Source organism: Gambusia affinis, linkage group LG03 (genome assembly GCF_019740435.1).
Source record: "Gambusia affinis linkage group LG03, SWU_Gaff_1.0, whole genome shotgun sequence".
Taxonomy (NCBI): Eukaryota; Metazoa; Chordata; class Actinopteri; order Cyprinodontiformes; family Poeciliidae; genus Gambusia; species Gambusia affinis.
The window spans coordinates 13657323-13676884 of NC_057870.1; the positions used below are offsets into that span (position 1 = coordinate 13657323).

General features: G+C 39.4%; 3 protein-coding genes across 9 annotated transcripts; 1 reads left to right on the top strand and 2 right to left on the bottom strand.

Annotated features, from left to right (window-relative positions):
• Positions 1–57: 57 nt before the first annotated feature.
• LOC122828048 (E3 ubiquitin-protein ligase NEURL3-like) lies at positions 58–5781 on the bottom strand. 7 transcript variants are annotated; one of them, XM_044111250.1, is made up of 5 exons: positions 5728–5781; positions 1920–1986; positions 767–1273; positions 516–656; positions 58–430 (listed from the first exon to the last, which is right to left on the bottom strand). In XM_044111250.1, exons 2-5 carry the CDS (start codon positions 1948–1950, stop codon positions 243–245), a joined length of 867 nt encoding a protein of 288 aa, XP_043967185.1. In that variant the 5' UTR covers positions 1951–1986; positions 5728–5781; the 3' UTR covers positions 58–242. The 7 variants fall into 7 exon arrangements, with proteins under 7 accessions (XP_043967185.1, XP_043967190.1, XP_043967184.1 ...); XM_044111255.1 differs by having other exon boundaries at positions 1920–1982; positions 5728–5775; XM_044111249.1 differs by lacking the exon at positions 5728–5781 and adding an exon at positions 4890–4983.
• A 2705-nt stretch (positions 5782–8486) lies between these two features.
• Positions 8487–11907, bottom strand: LOC122828049 (E3 ubiquitin-protein ligase NEURL3-like). The gene is made up of 4 exons (XM_044111256.1): positions 11068–11907; positions 9247–9753; positions 8981–9133; positions 8487–8867 (listed from the first exon to the last, which is right to left on the bottom strand). Exons 1-4 carry the CDS (start codon positions 11096–11098, stop codon positions 8707–8709), a joined length of 852 nt encoding a protein of 283 aa, XP_043967191.1. The 5' UTR covers positions 11099–11907; the 3' UTR covers positions 8487–8706.
• A 2913-nt stretch (positions 11908–14820) lies between these two features.
• On the top strand, positions 14821–17944 carry nkx6.3 (NK6 homeobox 3). Its single transcript, XM_044111257.1, has 3 exons — positions 14821–15562; positions 16023–16192; positions 17192–17944. Exons 1-3 carry the CDS (start codon positions 15151–15153, stop codon positions 17420–17422), a joined length of 813 nt encoding a protein of 270 aa, XP_043967192.1. The 5' UTR covers positions 14821–15150; the 3' UTR covers positions 17423–17944.
• Positions 17945–19562: the final 1618 nt, after the last annotated feature.

The window sequence follows — 19562 nt, forward strand, 5'->3', positions numbered from 1 at the left end:
AATAATAATAATAATAATAATAATAATAATAATAATAAAAACCAATCAGCATCTCAGAATTTTTCATCTAGTGTAATGTCCATGTTTAGATATTATTTATAAAAAAGATTCTGGACTTTATTTTATTTTTTTTGCATCTTTGTACGTTCTCTTGAACTTGGCTGCTCTGCAGTCAAAAGGTGCAGCTCGTGATGTTTTCTTGGTTGCAGTCAAAATACAGTCTTAGTCGTTTCAGTTTGAGGCTAGCTGTGTCCAGTTTTGGAGATCATGCTGCCTTCAAACGTCACTCCAGTGTCGATCTTCACTCGACACAGTGGACAGGTGCCAAACTGCACCAGGACTCTGGAGGTGCAGCCGAGGCAGAGACAGCGGTGGCCACAGGGCAGCGTGGTGTCAGCCTCTCGCGTCATACACACCACACAGCGGTCGTCTGCCAACAGAGGAGAGACGTTAAAGTTGAAACATTTCAGAATTTCTCCATCCTTACCTTTCATGAGTAAAACTAAATTCAAAACCTGCTGGGATTTCCATGCTTCGGAAGGAGATACAGTCATCCGATTTTCCGCTCTGTGTCGTAGAATCAGGTTTGAGACTGGAGGGCCGTCTGATGAGAGGACAAGATGTTCTCTTGAAAAGCAAATCCTTTTTCTCTGAGCCTGCCGCAGGGAATCATTCAGATATTTTTAACATATGCTGAAGGCTTTGTCAGCAAAGAACAAGAACATCAGGCTGTTAGTCAAACAAAACGTGGGTGTGTTACAGTTACCTAGAAGGAAGACAGAGCACGTCTGACCGTAGACGTCAATCATGGCCCAGAGAGGCTTTCTGACGTCCACTTCCTTTGGTAGCTTTTGCTTATTGCCATTGTTGTTCTTATAATATATGGAGCCATCATCAGAGACCCAGAATTCCAGCACTGAACCTTCCTGACAGTAGGAGTCGTGCAGAGGGATGGCCCAGTGGCCCGAGGTTTGGGTGAGGTCAGGCATAGAAAACGGGGGCAGAGGCAAAGATCTGGCTGATGGAGGGACGTTGGTGAAGCACACGCGTATGGCTCCTTGCCAGTGTGGCACGCGCTTCTCCACCAGCACCCGGATCCTCTCGTGGGTCTTCACAGGCCGGCTGGTGAAAACAACGCCACCTTTGAAAGTGTCTTCAGCTCTCTGGGCACGTCGACCGCCCTCGCTCAGACAGATCATGTCTCCCACGGTGTTAGGATGGAAGGTCAGGGAGCCGAGGCACTGCAGGTCGCAGCTGTGGGTCATGTTTGGATCTGCAGGGGAAGTAAAGCACCTTTACACCTTCAAGGCAGTTACATCATGAGATAATCTCCACCACAAAGATATCGGGATTTTTATGAAAAATGTTGGGCGATTACATTTCTTTTATTGAGATCTTCATCCAGTTTGATACTTCAGTGAAGAGATTAATGATGTCTGATGTTATTTTCGTTCACTTCGGAATAATTTCTTCCCATGCTTTCATCAACTTTAATTCCCTTTTTATGACCTTCCAGTTTTATTGTCGTTATTTAAGTCCTGATTGTATGAAAATCTTTTTCATAAAACATTTAATAGGAGCTGAATTCATAAATATTTCTTAATAAGTTGCCAATATATATTTAAAGAACTAGGTTTTTTGTCTGTGAAAAAAGAATACCTTGGCAAAATGTAGCATAATTTGCATATTAATGAAGCATTATATTAGCAAATAAATCAAAAAGATATGCTACTTTGCTGCTTTAAAAAACCAACAAACAAATAAGGCATTTTTATTGCAAAAATAATTTTTAAAATAAAAATGCTCTAAAATCTACATTTGATATTTGTTTTTGTTTTTAGTTTCAGGTTTTTCTCTCATTGTACTGAACTTGACATCCGTACCAGATTTCCCATCAAGATAAGTTGTAGTTATCGTACCCAGTCTCTTATTCTTATCGTCTTCCGTCATCTTCAGGTTGTGCGATCATCCGTCTCTCCTGTCTAGCTTTAAGACAGGACACACAAAACAGGAGCATGTTTTTGTAAATATCCATCTTAGCAATAATTTTTTTGTACCACCTTTCACTGCAGTTACAGCTGCAAGCCTCTTGGGTGGACTATAAGAGTCTGCTTCTTTTGATTTTCAAAATTGTGTCTGTGAATGTTAGTTTTCAACAGATTCCCAGTTGGCTTCAGGTCAGGACATTGTCAGGTCCTGGAGCTTCTTTCGATACTGAAACAGCCTGTTTACTTCCAACGTTTCCATTTTGTTGTGTTTCATTATATATATATATTTATATAAAAAAGAACAAAATACATGTTTCTTTTCACCACATTTTGAAATGTTGTCAAAAATCTGAACTCTGAAAAATATTTCCTTTTCTCCAACTCAGATCTCAAAGTTTAATACAGTATAGCAGCAACATGTTTAACTAACATATCCATGATGAAACAGTTTCTTTTAGTTATGGGTAAAAAAATGGAACATTGGACAACATTAACAACGACTATCAATTAGCACTAATTAATTAATTAATTAACATTAATTACCTAACAACATTAACCTGGAGGTTTTTTTTTACTTGAGAGTTTTTGGGGGGGATATAGATTCCTAAACAAGGTTTCTAAAGTGGGGAGTTTTAAAATCTGCTCAGCATGCTCTCTGCACCCTCTCAGGATGCTATCTTTGACCAGAACATGACATTTAATTCCCATATCAAAAAGGTTTATAGGACCTCCGTCTTTTGCACTTTCAATATCACAATAATTAGAAATATCCTGTCCAGAGAAATACATTACTACACTCATTCACAGTTCACACTATGCAGTATTATCTCTCAGAATAAAGTCATCATTTCCAGATCCAAATTCTTGTTTCAGAAGTAAACTGAAAGCAGTGTGACTATCACTCCCAGTGATTAAAATGTTTTACTCTGCACTTGCACCGTTCCAAAGGTCAGGATGCCTGAGAACTGAATCTTTTTGCTTATTAGCATTTACGTCATGGATTCAGCTTACAGAGGAAAATGTATTCTGTTTACATCGTAAATGCCATCCATCCATCCATCCATCCATCCATCCATTTTCTAACATCCTTGTCCCTAATGGGGTCGGGAGGGTTGCTGGTTCATCTCCAGCTACGTTCTGGGCGAGAGGCGGGTTCACCCTGGACAGGTTGCCAGTCTGTCGCAGACATCGTAAATGGTAACAGCAAAATTTCTCCTCAGTACCTCTCAAGGCTGCCAAAGTGAAAGTAGTCACACTCGTACCCGAGTTTGGGATCCATGGTTCTAGAAGAGTCATGGATCTTCTAGATCTTCTGAGTCAGATGGCTCAGTTTGACCGATAATCTGTCATCCTGTACCTTCCCTTAGAAGCCCTTTAAAAGCCGTTTCTGTATTTCCAGAGCTTGCTCTGGTACAGGTTCTCACTTACACTGTCTATGAAAGGAAACCACGACAGCTGAGTCAACGTAGTAGAAGAAGGGCTTCTTCAAAATTGTGTAATCCAGTAAAATTTTTATATTACAGTAAAATGTCTACATAGATTTTCTGTGAATTCCCGCTTAGAGGATTCCTTCTTGTTTCACCTCAACTCTGCAATCCAATGTAAATCTTTAATGGGCAGACTTTGTGATCAGAGACCAAAGGTCACATCTGCTCCCACGCATCCACACCTCTCATAACTCTACTAGTGTGAGTAGGCTACTAGATGTTTCACAAATTCAATGATTGCTTACAGAGAATTTTTTAAATAAATGTTGGTTAGATGTTAGACCAAAAATTACAGACAGCAGGGGAGTTTCTATAAATGGTCATGAATTACACAACCCCGTGTTTTGATAGAGTTTTCAAACACCAGAAAGAAATCTCTGCATCAGTTACTAAAAAACATGGAAACTAAATGCATTCTACCCAAAATATCAGAATTAATTTAGCTTCTCAGCGTTGTGATGGACATTCAAATCTTACGTGGCGCCACACTGCCCCTCAGTGGTTTCTAAGTTTAATTGCATAAATCACAGTTCTTTTTTTTCAGTACGACAGATGTCGCTAGAGGTGTGGCTTCATGACAAATCTGTGACAAAAATGTGTCGGAATAAATTAAGTGCAGGAAGGAGACGGGTTTTCTGAACGTGTTTTGGTCCAAAATGTGCAGATTGAAACCAGAACAAAAGCCAAAGACCGTGTAAAGATGCTGGCTGACGTTGATAAGACAGTTTCCCTTATCCACAGTGAAACGTTTCCTATAACGACTCGGGCTGGAAGCCTTTCAGCGAGGAAGAAGCTTTTACTTCAAAAGAAACATAAAAATCCAAAATTCAGCTTGCAATTGCACGCAGGCACAAAGACCTCCAAACTTTCTTCCAAATTGACAACAGTGCTAAGCACACGGCCAAAGTGGTTATAAAGTGGCTTAAGGACAACAAAGTCAATATTTTGGCGTGACCGTCACAAAGCTTTGATCTCAATCATGTTGAAAAGTTGTGGGTAGATCTGAAAAGGCGAGAGCAACTGAGGCGGCCAGCAAACCTGACTCAGTCAGCTCCAGCAGTTCTGTCAGGAGGAAGGAGTCAGAAGGCCACAAAACTATCGTGAGAAACTTGAGGAACAAAACCTGGGAAGTTTCACCCAAATCACACGGTTTAAAAGACAATTATCCCTAAAACTGAATAAATGTGTGTAAACTTCTGAATAAAAAAAAAAAATAAATTAAAATATCTAAAAACGTTCTCTCTAATTTTTCTGGCATTTAGCAAATAGAAATATTGTTGGTATTTATAGGTGATCTAATACAAGTGAAACTTGGTCTGACTTAACTTCAGGCAGTGAGATAAAAAACTGCACCTATATTTTTTACTCAATGTTCAACTATATATAACTTCACATAAAATGAAAGAGAATATACTTGTTCAATTGAAAGAAAGGAAAAGCTTTTGTAAGGATTTGGTTTTTCTGTGTCAACTTAGCTCCTGTTGTGTCTCGTGTTCCCTTTTTCTTCTTCTATGGCGTTTTCTGGCAGTTTACAAACTTTGTGTATTACCGACATCAGCTGGACGGAGATGTAATTCAGAAATTCATTTTTCTTATAGCCTATATCTTCAAATCTTAAAATAACTAAATTATATACATACTTATACACTCAATCACACACACATACATACTAAATCCTCTCAGGTCATTTTGTATCTTTTACAAATTTAATAAGTGCTTGAATTATATCAGGTGATTGAGGCTTCTCGTGTTCCCTGATTATCCTTGTGTGTTTAATCCCACCTGTGTCCCCTGCTCCTTGTTGTACATCATTTGTCTACACCTTGTCTCAGTTCTAGTTGGATTATTTCAGTGCCAGTCGCTACCTGTGTTAGAGTATGTTGCCTTCAACGCTCGCCTGGACTTTCTGCAAACCTTCCTCATCATTAAATCTTAATTTTCTCACTACAACCTGGGTCCACCACATCTACCTCACCATCTACAACCACAAAAAATGTGACAGCTTTTACCCTTCATCATTTATGAGTGATCAGACAGAGGGATTTATGACGGGAATGTTTTTGTGGAAGGGGCTCTTATCTTGACACTTTACGAAAAATACTCAGTAAACCGTTGCCGCGCTCATCCAGTCACAGATTGCTTTCAATGATATAATTTCCGTGACCGTGATCATATTTTTAAAATGATCTAAGACAGTTTATAGCCTCGGCTGAGAATTATCTATGGAAGAAAGCCCCGCTAATAGTACTTACAGTGATTCAAAATTGGATGATTGCTTCTTTCAGTGACGACACTCTTCCCTCAGGTGGATCTCGTTTCCCACAGCCTTAGGATTGAAGGTTAAGGCAAATTTTACACTTTTCATCAATAACATAAATCTATATCTTGGCAGTCAACTGTAAGCACATTGCAGGAATGTGATTAATTTATGGTTTTTATACATGTCAGGACAATAAACATCTTTGCCTAGTTTGATAACGGTAAATATAAATAGATGCATAAATTGTAGAAATGAATCCTGAGGGTTTGGCCTTTAATTTTCTGTCACATAATGGATTCATGACTAATTTCCTTTTGTGTGTAGTGGACTTTGTCTTGGTTGTTTTTGAAGATCCCTACCAAAATAAACCATTCAGCGGCACTCAGTAGAAAATGTCTAAAGATGTGAAGGATCAGATGGAGGTGATGGGAGCATGTAAAAAGAAACGACAAAAATATTTATTCACTACTCTGAACAGTTTAGAAAATGTCAGATATGAGGCCAGAAATATTCTTTTTAAGATTTTTGGGAAAACTGTGAAATTGTTTGCCACATACACATTTGAAAGACTAAAAACTTTCTCTTCTTGAGCGGACAATAAAACTTTTTTTGTAAATCTTCAGTATGTTCTTTGTAAAATTGAAAAAAAAAAAAAAGCAGAAAGAAGTAAACAAAGAATTGGCCAAAAATGTTACCACAACTAATGGTGTGAAAGGTGGTCACACTAACAATCTTCTTCTCATATTTCAATAACAGTGCTCTGTTGCTAACCTTTCTGGTGTTTTTTTGTTTTTTTTTTTTTTTTGGGGGGGGGTTGCCTCATTCAGCTCTCAGAGCTCCTGCTGACTCACTTCATTGTAGGAAATATCCATGCAAAGCAATTATGCACGATTGTTTATTTTTGTGAAACCTTCATTTAAAATGAGAAGATGGAAAGAAGCAGCAAACCATAATGAAATAAACATTTAAATACCCACCAGTGAAAGAACCACAAACACTTCCTTACAGCTCCCTGTGTAATAGACACCAAATTTGTCAACACGGAGCGTCAAACAGAAAGTGAATTCAGCTTCTTTCTTAGAATGGTGAATCTGTAACCAGTCAATCTTTAATGAATTATTAAGCTCTGGGTTAATATGATTCTTGCTGACACCTTTAGATGCTGATGCAGATAATTTCCCGTACCATCAGCAGCATCTCTGCTTCAAGCTCCAACGCCTCGTCTGCGTTTTAGGTTCATTTAAACCCATCCTGTTAATCGTTGACTTTTCAGGAATGATAACACAAGTTTTACAATGCATCAAATATCAAAAGCAAGACCGTAAATAAGTCAGAATGAAACTGGCTGATGGATGCGGCCTGCTTTCAAACCCGACAACAGAATCAGGACAGACAGAGGAGAAGAACATTGACAGGGACTTTGCTAAACCCGTATGTTTGGTCCAAGACAGCAAAACCTCAACCTCAATTTTTTTAAACTAGTCTTTTCAATACAATAAATAAATAAATTAAAATACTGCAATCTATATTCTTATTTTCCGATCTGTCTTAAGAATGAAATCTAATCTGCACTAACTTCATAGTGCATAATTCTTGAGTCTTTCAAAACCAACTTTTGAGGAGCTTTTCTATTAGTAGGCTTTCATGGAGGAGGATTTTGTGTTACGTGATGAGGAAAGAGGCTTGAGAGAGTTTTAAAAAAGAAGAAGAAGAAACAGAAAAGCCTCAAAAGACCTTCGCTGTGATTACAATATTATAAGACCGTCTAACACATAATCCTCATTTTTCTTTAATTATCTTTTCTGCATTTAGCTGATTTTCTGTTAAGATTTTCTTGTCGTTTTTCCATATCTATTCATCTTGTCATACTTATTGCAGCTGCTGAAATAAATTTGGGTTTAATTGATTTATTTGCGTTTTATCATTTTAATTCTTTATTTTGTTATGTGGTTTACTGTGTGCTATCTCTGTTTTAATGCTCTTATCACAAATTTTCTCATTATTCTTGTTGGATATTTTAGGTCAAAGTTCAGTCTCGCCATTATAGTCATTAATAAGTTTGTCGGACAAACATCAACTCTGTTAAAAGAGTCTAACATTTCTACTACGTTTTTCTAGTTTCTATGCTTAATCTTCTTAAGCTCTTTCTTGTTCTCTGCTGTTGTGTGTTGAGTGTCGACACATTTTTTATTTTCCCAGTCTTTTATCTCTTGATTTTTCTGTGTTTCTTATGTTGCTTTCATGTTTTGGATGGTTTTAAGGTTGATTTCTATTGTATAGTGCTTTGTGATTGTATGTCTGTGAGAAGAGCTTTATAAATAAACTTCACTTATCAGTTTCGGCTCCTTCAGCCCGTGTTATGTCACATGGCAATCATTTCTGCCACGAGTTTCTGTGTTAAAATCTGCTGTCACTGTCAGAGTGCTTCAACTCCATTTTGATGCATTTAAAGGACTTTATGGGAATAAAATAGGTTTAAATCTTTACTGTTGCCAGACATTTAATTGAAACAAGAATCCCGTCATATAAATTTGTGAAATCTATTGTGGTTTATTTTCATGTCCACAGTTTGCAATAATGACAATACAAAAAAAAAACATCCTGCATTATATACATCTTGTCCTTGACAAATACTTTCAAAGTAAATATTATATTTACCTTATAAATAACACCCTGAGTCCCAAATAAGACTTTACAAATAACAAAAGAAAGTGCTTTAGGAAAATAACAAATCCACATTTTCTTTTTCAAAAAAAACAATCATTAGCAACAATAAACAAGTGTCTTCACACTAGTAGCATCTCAGAACTTCTACTCTTGTATGAGTTTCAAGTTTATTCATTTTGAAATCCTGGTTTTACTTCACTCTAGGGACACATTCAGTGGTTGCTGTCTGTAGTGTTGCAGTCTGTCAGTAGTTCGCATTTGATGCTTTCTGCAGCAGTTTTAGCGATCAGCCAGCTCCAAAGGGTCACCTCCACATCACCGGTGGAGTGCTGATCACCAGTCGACACAGCGGACAGGTACCAAACTGCACCAGGACTCTGGGGGTGCAGCGATTGCAGAGGCAGCGGTGACCACAGGGCAGCGAGATGTCCGTCTGCCGCACCATGCACACCACGCAGTGGTTGTCTGTGAGCGGAAGAGAGAGAAAAAATATGTAACTATGAGACATCCGGGTGACTCCATCGTTCACTTTTAATGGGTAAAACAAAAAGATCAAATGACACTGGCAGAAAACATACCTGCTGGGATTTCCATGTTCAGGCAGGACATCCCGTCATCAGAGTTTTCACTCAGCGCTGTATTTACAAGACTGAAAGTGGAGGGCCGTCTGATGGGAGGCTCAGGTACAGGGCAAGATGTTTTCTTGGAAAGAAAACCCTTTGTCTTTGAGCCTGCAGGAGGGAATAATTCAGAGAATTAATGATATTTTTAGTGCATGCAGCCTTTATTAAGAACAAGAAGCTCAGGTTGTTAGACAAACAAAATGTGGGTGTGTTAAAATTACCTAGAAGGAAGACGGAGCACGTCTGACCATAGACATCAATCATGGCCCAGAGAGGCATTCTAACGTCCACATTCACGACTAGCCTTTGCTTCCCAGAGTTTTGAAATTTCACATATATGTTGCCGCCATATGTGACCCAGAATTCCAGCACTGAACCTTCCTGACAGTAGGAGTCGGGCACAGCGATGGCCCAGTGGCCCGAGGTTTGGGTGAGGTCGGGCATAGACAACGGGGGCAGAGGCAAAGATCTGGCTAATGGAGGGACGTTGGTGAAGCCCACGCGTATGGCTCCTTGCCAGTGTGGCACGCACTTCTCCACCAGCACCCGGATCCTCTCGTGGGTCTTCACAGGGCGGCTGGTGAAAACAACGCCACCTTTGAAAGTGTCTTCAACTCTCTCGGCACGTCGACCGCCCTCGCTCAGACAGATCATGTCTCCCACGGCCCCAGGATGGAAGGCCAGGGGGCCGAGGCAAGAGGAGCCGCATTTGCGGGTCATCTTCGGATCTGCAGGGGAAGAAAATCACCATTAAAACTTTGTGACGACATCAACAGATTATGTTTATGACATTTACACAAAAACATGAGCTGCACTATAAGACCAGGACATGTAGTTTAACACAACATCCTGACGGGTAGACAGTAAAAGCATCAGCATAAATGTCTTGAGCTGCTGATGAATTGCAAGGTTGCAGCAAGTATAGTAAACAGAACTTTACTGCAGTTAATTTTGTAAATGTGTTATACAATAGGAGCCATGCGTGGTTACATTTTGAGAAGTTTGTCAGTCTTCCCATTTAATAATTGCTATTAGTTTACAGTAAGTGCAAGAAAATTACTTGATTTACAGGGACAACTGATCTTCATAAACCAGAAGTTCAATTCAGAACAATCCCTTTTACTTCATATTCCTGTTTTCTATTTCTGTTGCTGTTGCAGGCCTGACTGTTGCTTCAAACTTTGTCAGCAAAGAACAAGAAATCGTGAGTAAATCTACGTAGAAGTGATCTGCAAACTAAATAAAATGGGTTAATCTGCGTTTCCACTCGTTTCTCTCTGACAGGATTCTCGGAACATCCCGACATAATCTTGACCTCAAGCGCTTTTATTTACTTTCATTTTCTTATCACATTACCACCAGAGGAAACAGCGGTCAGATTGCACACTTTCGCTTCGAAAACATGGACAGTGCTGGTCTGCAGAGCAACCTGCTGGAGTCCATGCATGTCAGGACATGTCTTATAGCTGAAGTCAGGTCAGGCTCTCCCTTCTGTCCTCAGAAACATTTGCCGTTTTACAACGCTTCAAGGTCTTACATTGAGTCATCCACAAATCCCCCGGCATAGATTCCAACTCACTGTTTACTGGTCCAAAAACGTTCCTATCTAACATCATGTTTCCGATTTCCCACTGTACATGGTTTATTACTCCAGGAGTTGCATTATGAATGGACATAGTTGTTTGAAGTCTTCATAATTACTCTCTTATCACCTGTTTTACAACCAACTTATGTTGCTTCTGCTTAGTTTCCCTGTCATTCTTATTTTTCTGAAACTTTAAGAGTTTAAGTTACAGGATTTATATATATATATATATATATATATATATATATATATATATATATATATATATATATATATATATATATATATATTTACATACATACATACATACATATAAATATGTATATAAAGCATATTTTTCTGACTTGTAATTTGAGCTTTTTTTCCTGCATCTTACATCCTTAAATATCTTTTTTAAAACCTGAAAGAGGCATTTTCAATTCAAATACAGAATGAAGACAAGTTGTAGAAATCTTACCACTCTTCTTATTGTGGTCCTCTCTCCTCATCTTGGAGCAGAAGTGATCTTTCGCACGTCGACACGGGAGCTGTGCTCTCTCGCCTGTGTTGGGGTTGGGTTATGATCAAGTGTGAGTGATCGGACCTGCTATAAAGGGAAGCGCATGTGCGGTTCGGAAAACAAAAACATCCACTCAGTGAATGAGTGAATGAAAAGAGGAAGGGGGCGGGACAGAGGGAGGGCAGAATCAAACTGGAATTTTACCTGACACTTTCTCCTGTGACTTCTTTCAGGACTTTTTGAAAAACAAACCAAATAAAACGTTTTCCAATTCACGTTTTAGTCATTACTTCTTTTATTATTGGCAATTCCTATTATGTTTGACTATTGTTTTCCATTTGCTTCTAACTTATGTTGAAGACAATTTTAAATTTGTTCACAGATGCAAAAATCCCCTTTCAGCTGAAACAATGACCTCTGACTAGGCTGGCAATTCCCCTCATAATATAATATATTAGAATAGAACAGAATAGAATAGAATAGAATATACAATGTTTTGCTTTTTTCAGCCCCTTTTCAACCTACTTCGTATCACTAAACAGGTTTTATTAAGAAGATTTTTTTAGAGCCTTTTATAGGACAATCACGTCTCAGTGAAATTAAAGTAATAATCCCACCCAAAAAAGATTTTAAGTTACATTTAAAACCACCTTCCTTTCATTTTTTTCAGGTAACTTATGACTCATTCAGATGTTTCAGATGTGACGTATTTTGGTGAGAAAAAGAAAAGATAAAAACATATTCTGCACAGTTGTGTCATAATTTTAGCTTTCAACTGTGTATGTAACTTATAGTTCCTCAGAAAGCGGTTGACTCAGATCTATTAGCCAAGATAGAATTATGTAGGACTGCTTCTGATTGGCCATGTGCGGTTTATCCTGTACAGGAAATGCTGCGTGAGAGAACCACTGGAAATTTACCGTATGCATGTGCCTCTGGTTAAGAGCCATAATTATCTGACTTGTCTCATCTGACTGGACAAACTGCAGACTGCTTCGTGCATCGCAGCTGTTTGCTGTCAGAACTTGCATTACAGGTAACGGTGAATTACAAGAAATAAGATCACATGAGCTTTATGGCCATCAGTCATTGTGAAACTGAAAACTACTGGAAAGCTCCTGGAATGTGTGGCCCATAAAGCAATAGAATAATTTCCTAGCAAAAATGAATCATAAACAAACTATACAATCTATTCGGGACTCACTTACATTTTGTAATTAGCACGGGGAGTTACTAAATCTTTATCAGTAAAATGAAACAAATGCTTGTTCTGTGTAGCTTTTTCCTTTTATCCCCTGCGTGAACATTAACCATTCATACCGTTGCAAGAAAGACAAATAGTACTTATTGTTAATGTTTAAGCTGCTCTACAAATAGCCTACATATTTTTTTTTTTATTTTTTTTTTTTGATAGAGTGGCCTCTTAAAACAGTTATTTGCTTATCTTTTGGACTCAAACTTTAAAGTCATCGCCTCCAAATCAATTCTATCAAATCTTTATCTCTGTTTCTCTGCGAATTTGGACATTTTTGTGTATGTTTGTTTAGGTTGACAATATTTTACCTAAACCGTGCTGGACTCCTTCGGTCGAACGGTGCCTAAGCAGTGCCTATGGACTGCTGTGGTACAGCCACTTCCTAATAGTCCGGGGTCCGGGTATGAAACCAGCTCACTCAGACCCGGGCCCCACCCGGCTGCGATTCAGGATTTGGAATAGCAAGCTGAGCATGACCGTCTTTGTAATTGTGTGATTCACTTGCGACGTGGACACGCGTGGAAAGGGTCTCGGCGAGAAAATGCTACAGGACAGAGGGCAGTGTTTGGGAGGTGGGAGAGGTTCACGGCAGCCTTCGCTGTCTGCAACAACAGAAAAACGTCGCTAAATGTATCACTACTTGCTGTTTGAGAGAGAGAAAAAAGTCACTAGACGGGTCTGAAAAGTTGATGAATATGGCGACAAAGTACATAAGTTGACAACAGTGCTTCTTCCATCCCCTCTCATCACCTCCACTCATCCCCACGCTCAGTCGTGTCTCTGGGCTCCGCCCACTTTGGTGGGCTTTTTCCAAAAATTCCAACTTTGAAAAATTGGAAATCTGGTGTGGTTTCGCTTTCAGAGGAGAGCCTTCCACAGCTTTTAATGTAACATTAAGAACATGCTACATGTTAATTTTCCGATACGGGCCCAGTGGGGGCGTTTTTATAAAAGATGTTACAAGTTATTCTGGGCACTCAACTGGCTTCTCAAAAAAAAAAAAAGAAAAAAAAAAGACATTTATTGTTCTTTTTTTTATGCACATGAGGCCAATATACAACAACTGACTCCATCTAAGATTTTCCAGTCCATTTTACAACCCATATGGAGTCCGTATGGAAAAATATAGGTCGAATAGTAGGTTGATGCACCACAAGCCTCTGGAGGATCCTCCACCTTGAGGTTCCAGAGGCACCAGCAGCTTCAAATTACTGTTTGCTGCCTTGTAAGGACATTTTAACAGCTGCTCTCTTAATCTGATGAATTTGTCTAACAGAAACCTTCCTCATTACGCCTTTATCTGTACAAACCCATCTTTGTTCTGAATCAGCCACAAATCTCTTCACAGTATGAAAACATTTCAGGTTTTGTTAAATATCTAAGGTTTTCATACCTTGTCTTACGGCACTACACTATCTGATGATTTTCATCAGCAAAGATCCTTTCTCTTGAAACCTGTGGCTTACTTAATAATGTGGAACATCCTTCCTAAGTAGTTTTCCTTTAATTGAGCTCATCAGACAAATTAATCAACCAGCTCTCTGAAATTAATTACAGTGATTCAAAGAGCCCTGACACACAATACCATCTATAAATTTAATAGCACAACAAAATAATTACATTTTTATGACACTTAAATTCAATTTGCATAATAATTTGGAACATGTAATATAAACTGCTAGAAAACCAGCGTCAACATCCACAGTAATGCCAGTTTTACATCTACATGGACTGAGAATGAGCCAACCGAGAAGATACCATACTAACATTAGCACCTGCAATGGCTTGTCAGTAGTAAAGCCATTACTTAATGCCAGCATTCAGCATTTTAGATCTGCTGAAAATATATGGACCAAGCCAATAATCAGGTCTGCCAGGAAATCATGCTTGAGTTGACATGCTATAGTTTAAACCTGTATGGATTGGAGAAAATCCACAATAAATTCAAACTCCAGGAGTTACATTATGAATGGACATAGTTAACTCAATTCTTGTTTTTCAAACCATTTGAAGTTGTTTTCTAACCATTTCCCCCCTCAAAAAACATAAGTTCAAACTCACCGTTAAAAGCCCAACTTAATATGACATTCATATTGAATGTATGTAAACTACTGGAAAGGGTTGTACATCTATCATTATTTTTTTTTTTATGTATTTGATTAAATTTTTTCATTCAAACCAGGAGAGGACCCTTCCTCCTTCTCCTCCCCCTCCTCTGCTTGCTCTCGCAGCAACACACTTGATCAGACATGGCAGGCCATCAAAAAATCTACTTGTTCCCACTCCATCTGTTCAAAAAACTATTAATCTGCTGCCGTCCAATAAAATGTTCGGCCCTCACTGTGGAGCCAATGGATGCTGTGATGCTGTGAGACCCAGGCCAATCCCCGGCTGCATTCTAATGCGGGCCATCTTTATCAAGGAACCACTCCATTTCCACATTCTGCGTATTTATGATTTCTGAAGAGAGGGGCAGCAGGAGGCATGTATCTGTAGGACATAGCTGAGGTCTGTTTCCAGAGGGCTCAGATATGGAGCTATCCCATGCAAAACTGAGGATGGGCACTGCATGGTGCATTCTCAGGCGACTTTGAAAGAGTTCATGCTAAGACTGCTGCTTTTGGGCTAAATCTTCAAGAAGCTAGCTGTCCTCCAGAATCTCGACTCCGCTTGCAGCTCTCAACGTTTTCCTCGGGGGGCCACCAGAGGCCTCTCCCCAGCTTGGATCTTACTGGATGTTTTCCTGACAGTGGGGGGTGGCGGAAAAAAGATTTGGAGAACTTCCCATGGATCCGAACGTCCAGGGGTCTTTCCTCTTCAACAACAGCCTGAACCAGTTCCCCTCAGACCTTAAGGCACCGGTGTGCCAGTACTCAGTCCCCAACTCTTTCTACAAACTCAACCCGGGCCTTAACACCCAGTTGCAGCCGGGGACTCCCCACGGCATCAGCGACATCCTGAGCCGATCCATGGTGGGGGTTGGCTCCTCCGGCACCACCACGCTGCTGTCTGGGTACTCCCCCATGGGGGGGTTCGGTCCCTCTGTAACCACTGCGTCCATGTACTACAACCGAGACTACAACCCCTCGCTGGGCTTCTCCAAAAGCACCGCGGAGTGCCCCATGAAGGGCCGTAGTGTGAGCTGCTGGGCAGAGAGCAGCTGTGACTGGAGAGGAGGGAGACAACAGTGCACTGGCGGTGAGTCTGCAGAGGGTTTCAGAATCGACCTAATCAGCGCACAGAAACTTACTGCAGCTTGCCAAGGAGCAGGCTCTTGTTGAGACAAGGATCAGGCAGATTCAAGAGAAACGCGATAACGCTTCACTTGAATTTCATTTTAAAGGCGACGTTTAGTTGTAACGTCTGTTTTAACAAAACATCTGGAGAGAAAGAAAACTATGTTGCACTTTTACATTATGTTAGAACTTTTATTCAGCATTTTTCTGTCACATCAGGGAATAAATTGTGATGTGGATTATAACATTAGAAATCCCCAATATGTAATCATGGCAAAAATGATTAAATTATTTTTTTTATTCAAAATTGGGTACAAAAAAACAAACAAATTTCATCCAAATTATTAAAACAATAACCCAAACCTGCACTGTTATTTTGTTTTCCTTTCTTTTCTTTTTTTTTTTGCTTTATACTTTTGTAGGCAGTGATCCACTTGGGGAAATGCCCAACAGGAAGAAACACACCAGACCAACATTTAGCGGACACCAGATATTTGCTCTGGAGAAGACCTTCGAGCAAACTAAGTACTTGGCCGGGCCAGAAAGAGCAAGACTGGCTTATTCTCTGGGAATGACTGAGTCACAAGTTAAGGTGAGTTTCACCACGTTACAATTACAGCCAGCTTTTGACTGAGATTCTAATTTTTGCTCCTTTTAAAAATGTCCTGTATTTTTTTGTATTGGCTGATCAGTGATGGGTTTGGATATGGGCGCTATGGCTCACTGCCCAGGGGGCTATTCTATCAAGGGGACTACAGTAGAGAAAAAAAAAAAAAGTTGTGGCTGTTGTGCCTCAAACAAGTTTTCTCCAGCTTGGTGTCATGTCGGCTGGTCAGCAGAGCGTTTATAGAGGACTGAATCTCTAATAGAAATTGTGATTGCGAAGTGTTTATTTCGTGGGAACTTATTAGTGAAAATCACAAAAAAAAAGCTCTGGAAACTCACAAATTTTTCATATATTATTTGCAGTTTATGTCTAGTTAAGTTCCAAGTTATTAATATCCCCAGGCAGACTTAGATTAAATGTATTTCTTCCGTCTAAGTCTGTTTAAATGAGAGAGCTATAAGTTGCATTTTAGATTTGAATAAAATGCCACTATTAATTAAACATTCCCCACAAAAATCAGTGGAAAACTCAGTTTTAGAATTACAGCATCCAAACCCTTCTTTTTCCAATGAACTACAAGACTTTAGGCTGAAACGCCTTTTATGTCATCACCATACTGTTTAGAGTAGCTATTTAATTATAAATCTCGCGGGAATGAGTTTTGCAACACGGAAGTAATGAGAAACAATTTAAGGCCTCATAAGTGAATTCCGTTGCGTTGCAGCGCTCTAATTCCTGTGAACAGGAGGCGCATGTTGAGCAACTCTTCGGTCGTGATTCGTTTCGACTCGCACCCGTGGAGCTCTCGGTAAAACAAGTTGAGACCGAAGTGGCAGACCGTTGCTCCTTACCGTGGCAGGTATTGAGGCTCGGAAGTGCCTCAATACCTGCCACTGCCACAATTTGAGCTCGGTGTTGTTCTGCTGAAAACAAGGCTGTGTATGCGTGTGCGTGTGGGTGTGTGGGCGTGCGCGCGCGCGCCAGGTGTGGTTCCAGAACCGACGCACTAAGTGGAGGAAGAAGAGCGCCTCGGAGCCCAGCTCCACGCAGGCCACGCACGCCGGACAGGGCGGGGAGGCCTCGGAGAACGAGGTGGAGGACGAGGAGTACAATAAGCCGCTGGACCCCGACTCAGACGACGATAAGATCCGACTGCTGCTGCGCAAACACCGCAGGGCTTTTTCTGTGCTAAGACTGGGGCCGCACCCTGTCTGAAACACACACACACACACGCACACACACGCCCAGGCACACACACACACACACACACTTCACTCAACAGACCTGCATGCTGTGATGAATAAAGTAACGTCTGTTTAAAGTTGGGGGATAGGGGTACGGAGTGAGCATGTGCAGATGATGTCCCACAGAGGAGAATTGAAAAGTCAGAGATTAGAATTCAAATGACGTGAGACTTCCGGCCTGCTGTTATTGCCATAATTCCTTACATATAATTGTTCACAAACAAATAAAAAAATTCTACATTAAAAAAAACCCAAACAATTGAAATCTACTTGTAAAAATAGCCAGTCTTTTATCTCTCCAGGTCTTTCAGCAGTGTCTAAGGAATATATTATTTAAGTTAAAAAGTGTGAAAGAATAAAAACGTGAAACAATCAGGATCTAGAGAATTGAATCAGAATTACAAATTTTAATATCTCGATCGATTTTCTGCGCATACATGTCTGATGTTTTTAAGTTGCTCAACACCCTGTAAAAATGTCCAGCTAAACAATGTAAAATGAACGCACTTGAAAAAATGTGCAATAAAAGATTATGGGTTTGTTACCCGACTTTGTGATTCTGATCTTTTCCTCCATGAAGAATTAAGCAGAGATCTGATGCAGTCTTTTCATTTCTTTGTATTTGCTGCCAGGTGGCAGTTAAAAAAGCAAAGCGCAAGGTCGCAGATGCTTAGAAGAAGGTCATAGGTCAAATCTTATGTGATTTACTCTATTGGGGGTGGGGAGGGTTTTAATTGAAGCCAATGGTGCCTGCAACCCAAGCTCAAGTGAAAATCAATGCCAGCAATAAATGTTTGTTCACCACTTTGCGTATTTGTCCTCCGTATGCAACGTGCAGCAGACTGTAGATGATCCCACCCTTGATAAAAGGCTGAGGAATGCTGCAGGGACAGTTCTGAAGAACATTGTCCACGATTAAAGCAAAAACAAAGTACGCCAAACTAGGAATAGGACAGCATATTCTTATAGAATTTGTTTCTATAAGAATATGCTGACAAGTATTTTAATAGACGTTGCATTCATTTTCATAATCTCATCCAAAGCTTATGTTTTAATTTGTGTATAGATATATATATATACATAGCAGTAAATGAGCAGCAAAGTTTGGATTTAGACATGAAGTTACCAGATTTTCTAACGTTCCACCTGAAAGTTTACCGATCTGAATAGTAGCCTGTCCTCAACAGTAATCTCTACCCACTTTCAGAGAACTATTTTAATCTCTTGAGGAGTATATTAAGGAACACAATGCGTGCAGCCAAAGGCTTTGAATGAAAATATGAAAACTGGACTGACAACATATCACCACACATCAACTCATATGGAAACCTACAGTAGGGTCAGTTTTTAGCTCACTTTTGCTTTACATGTCTTAAATTTTACCCATTGAGGTTTTGACATCATTGGATAGATAAATTATATGGAACTACAAGAGTGCCATTGAATAAGTAAAATAAGAACAATAATGTTTTTCTATAAGTGATTTTGTATATCACTGGAATACTTTATCCTCACAATTAGCATTTGGCTTTCTTTTAAAATTACCAATAATTTAACATTCCAAAAAATAAATAGATAAGTAAATAGTAATGCACATGGATGATTAAGATACCAGTTTGAATTTTGATTTTAAATAAGTTAAATTTAGTCATTTACAGTGCACGTTATCACTAAAGGGTGATGATAAAATTCAAACAGTTCTTCCAGACTTTATATAACCCTCTTATTACCATGAATCCAGTGCAATCAGTGTGTGTCATGCACAGTGATGTAATTAGAAAATAAAAACAATCCATAAATCATGACAAAGTAATTTTGTAAATTGATTAGGCATTTCACAGCAAATACCTTTGGGTACTACGCTGTTTATTCAGACATAGAAGTACTCATTCCTAAATAATTCATGAAAAACATTCAAATACAAATACGATATATCTTCACATATATTTTCTTGTACTCAAGTCTCTACATTTTCGCCACAGAAGCTTTTGGAGGCGTTTTCTCATTAACGGGAATCCTGCCATTACCCAGGAAACGAAGAGACTCTTGGTGTGAATCTTTCACAATCAAAGATCCAAACACAGTATGAGGAGACGACTCGGATAACAGAA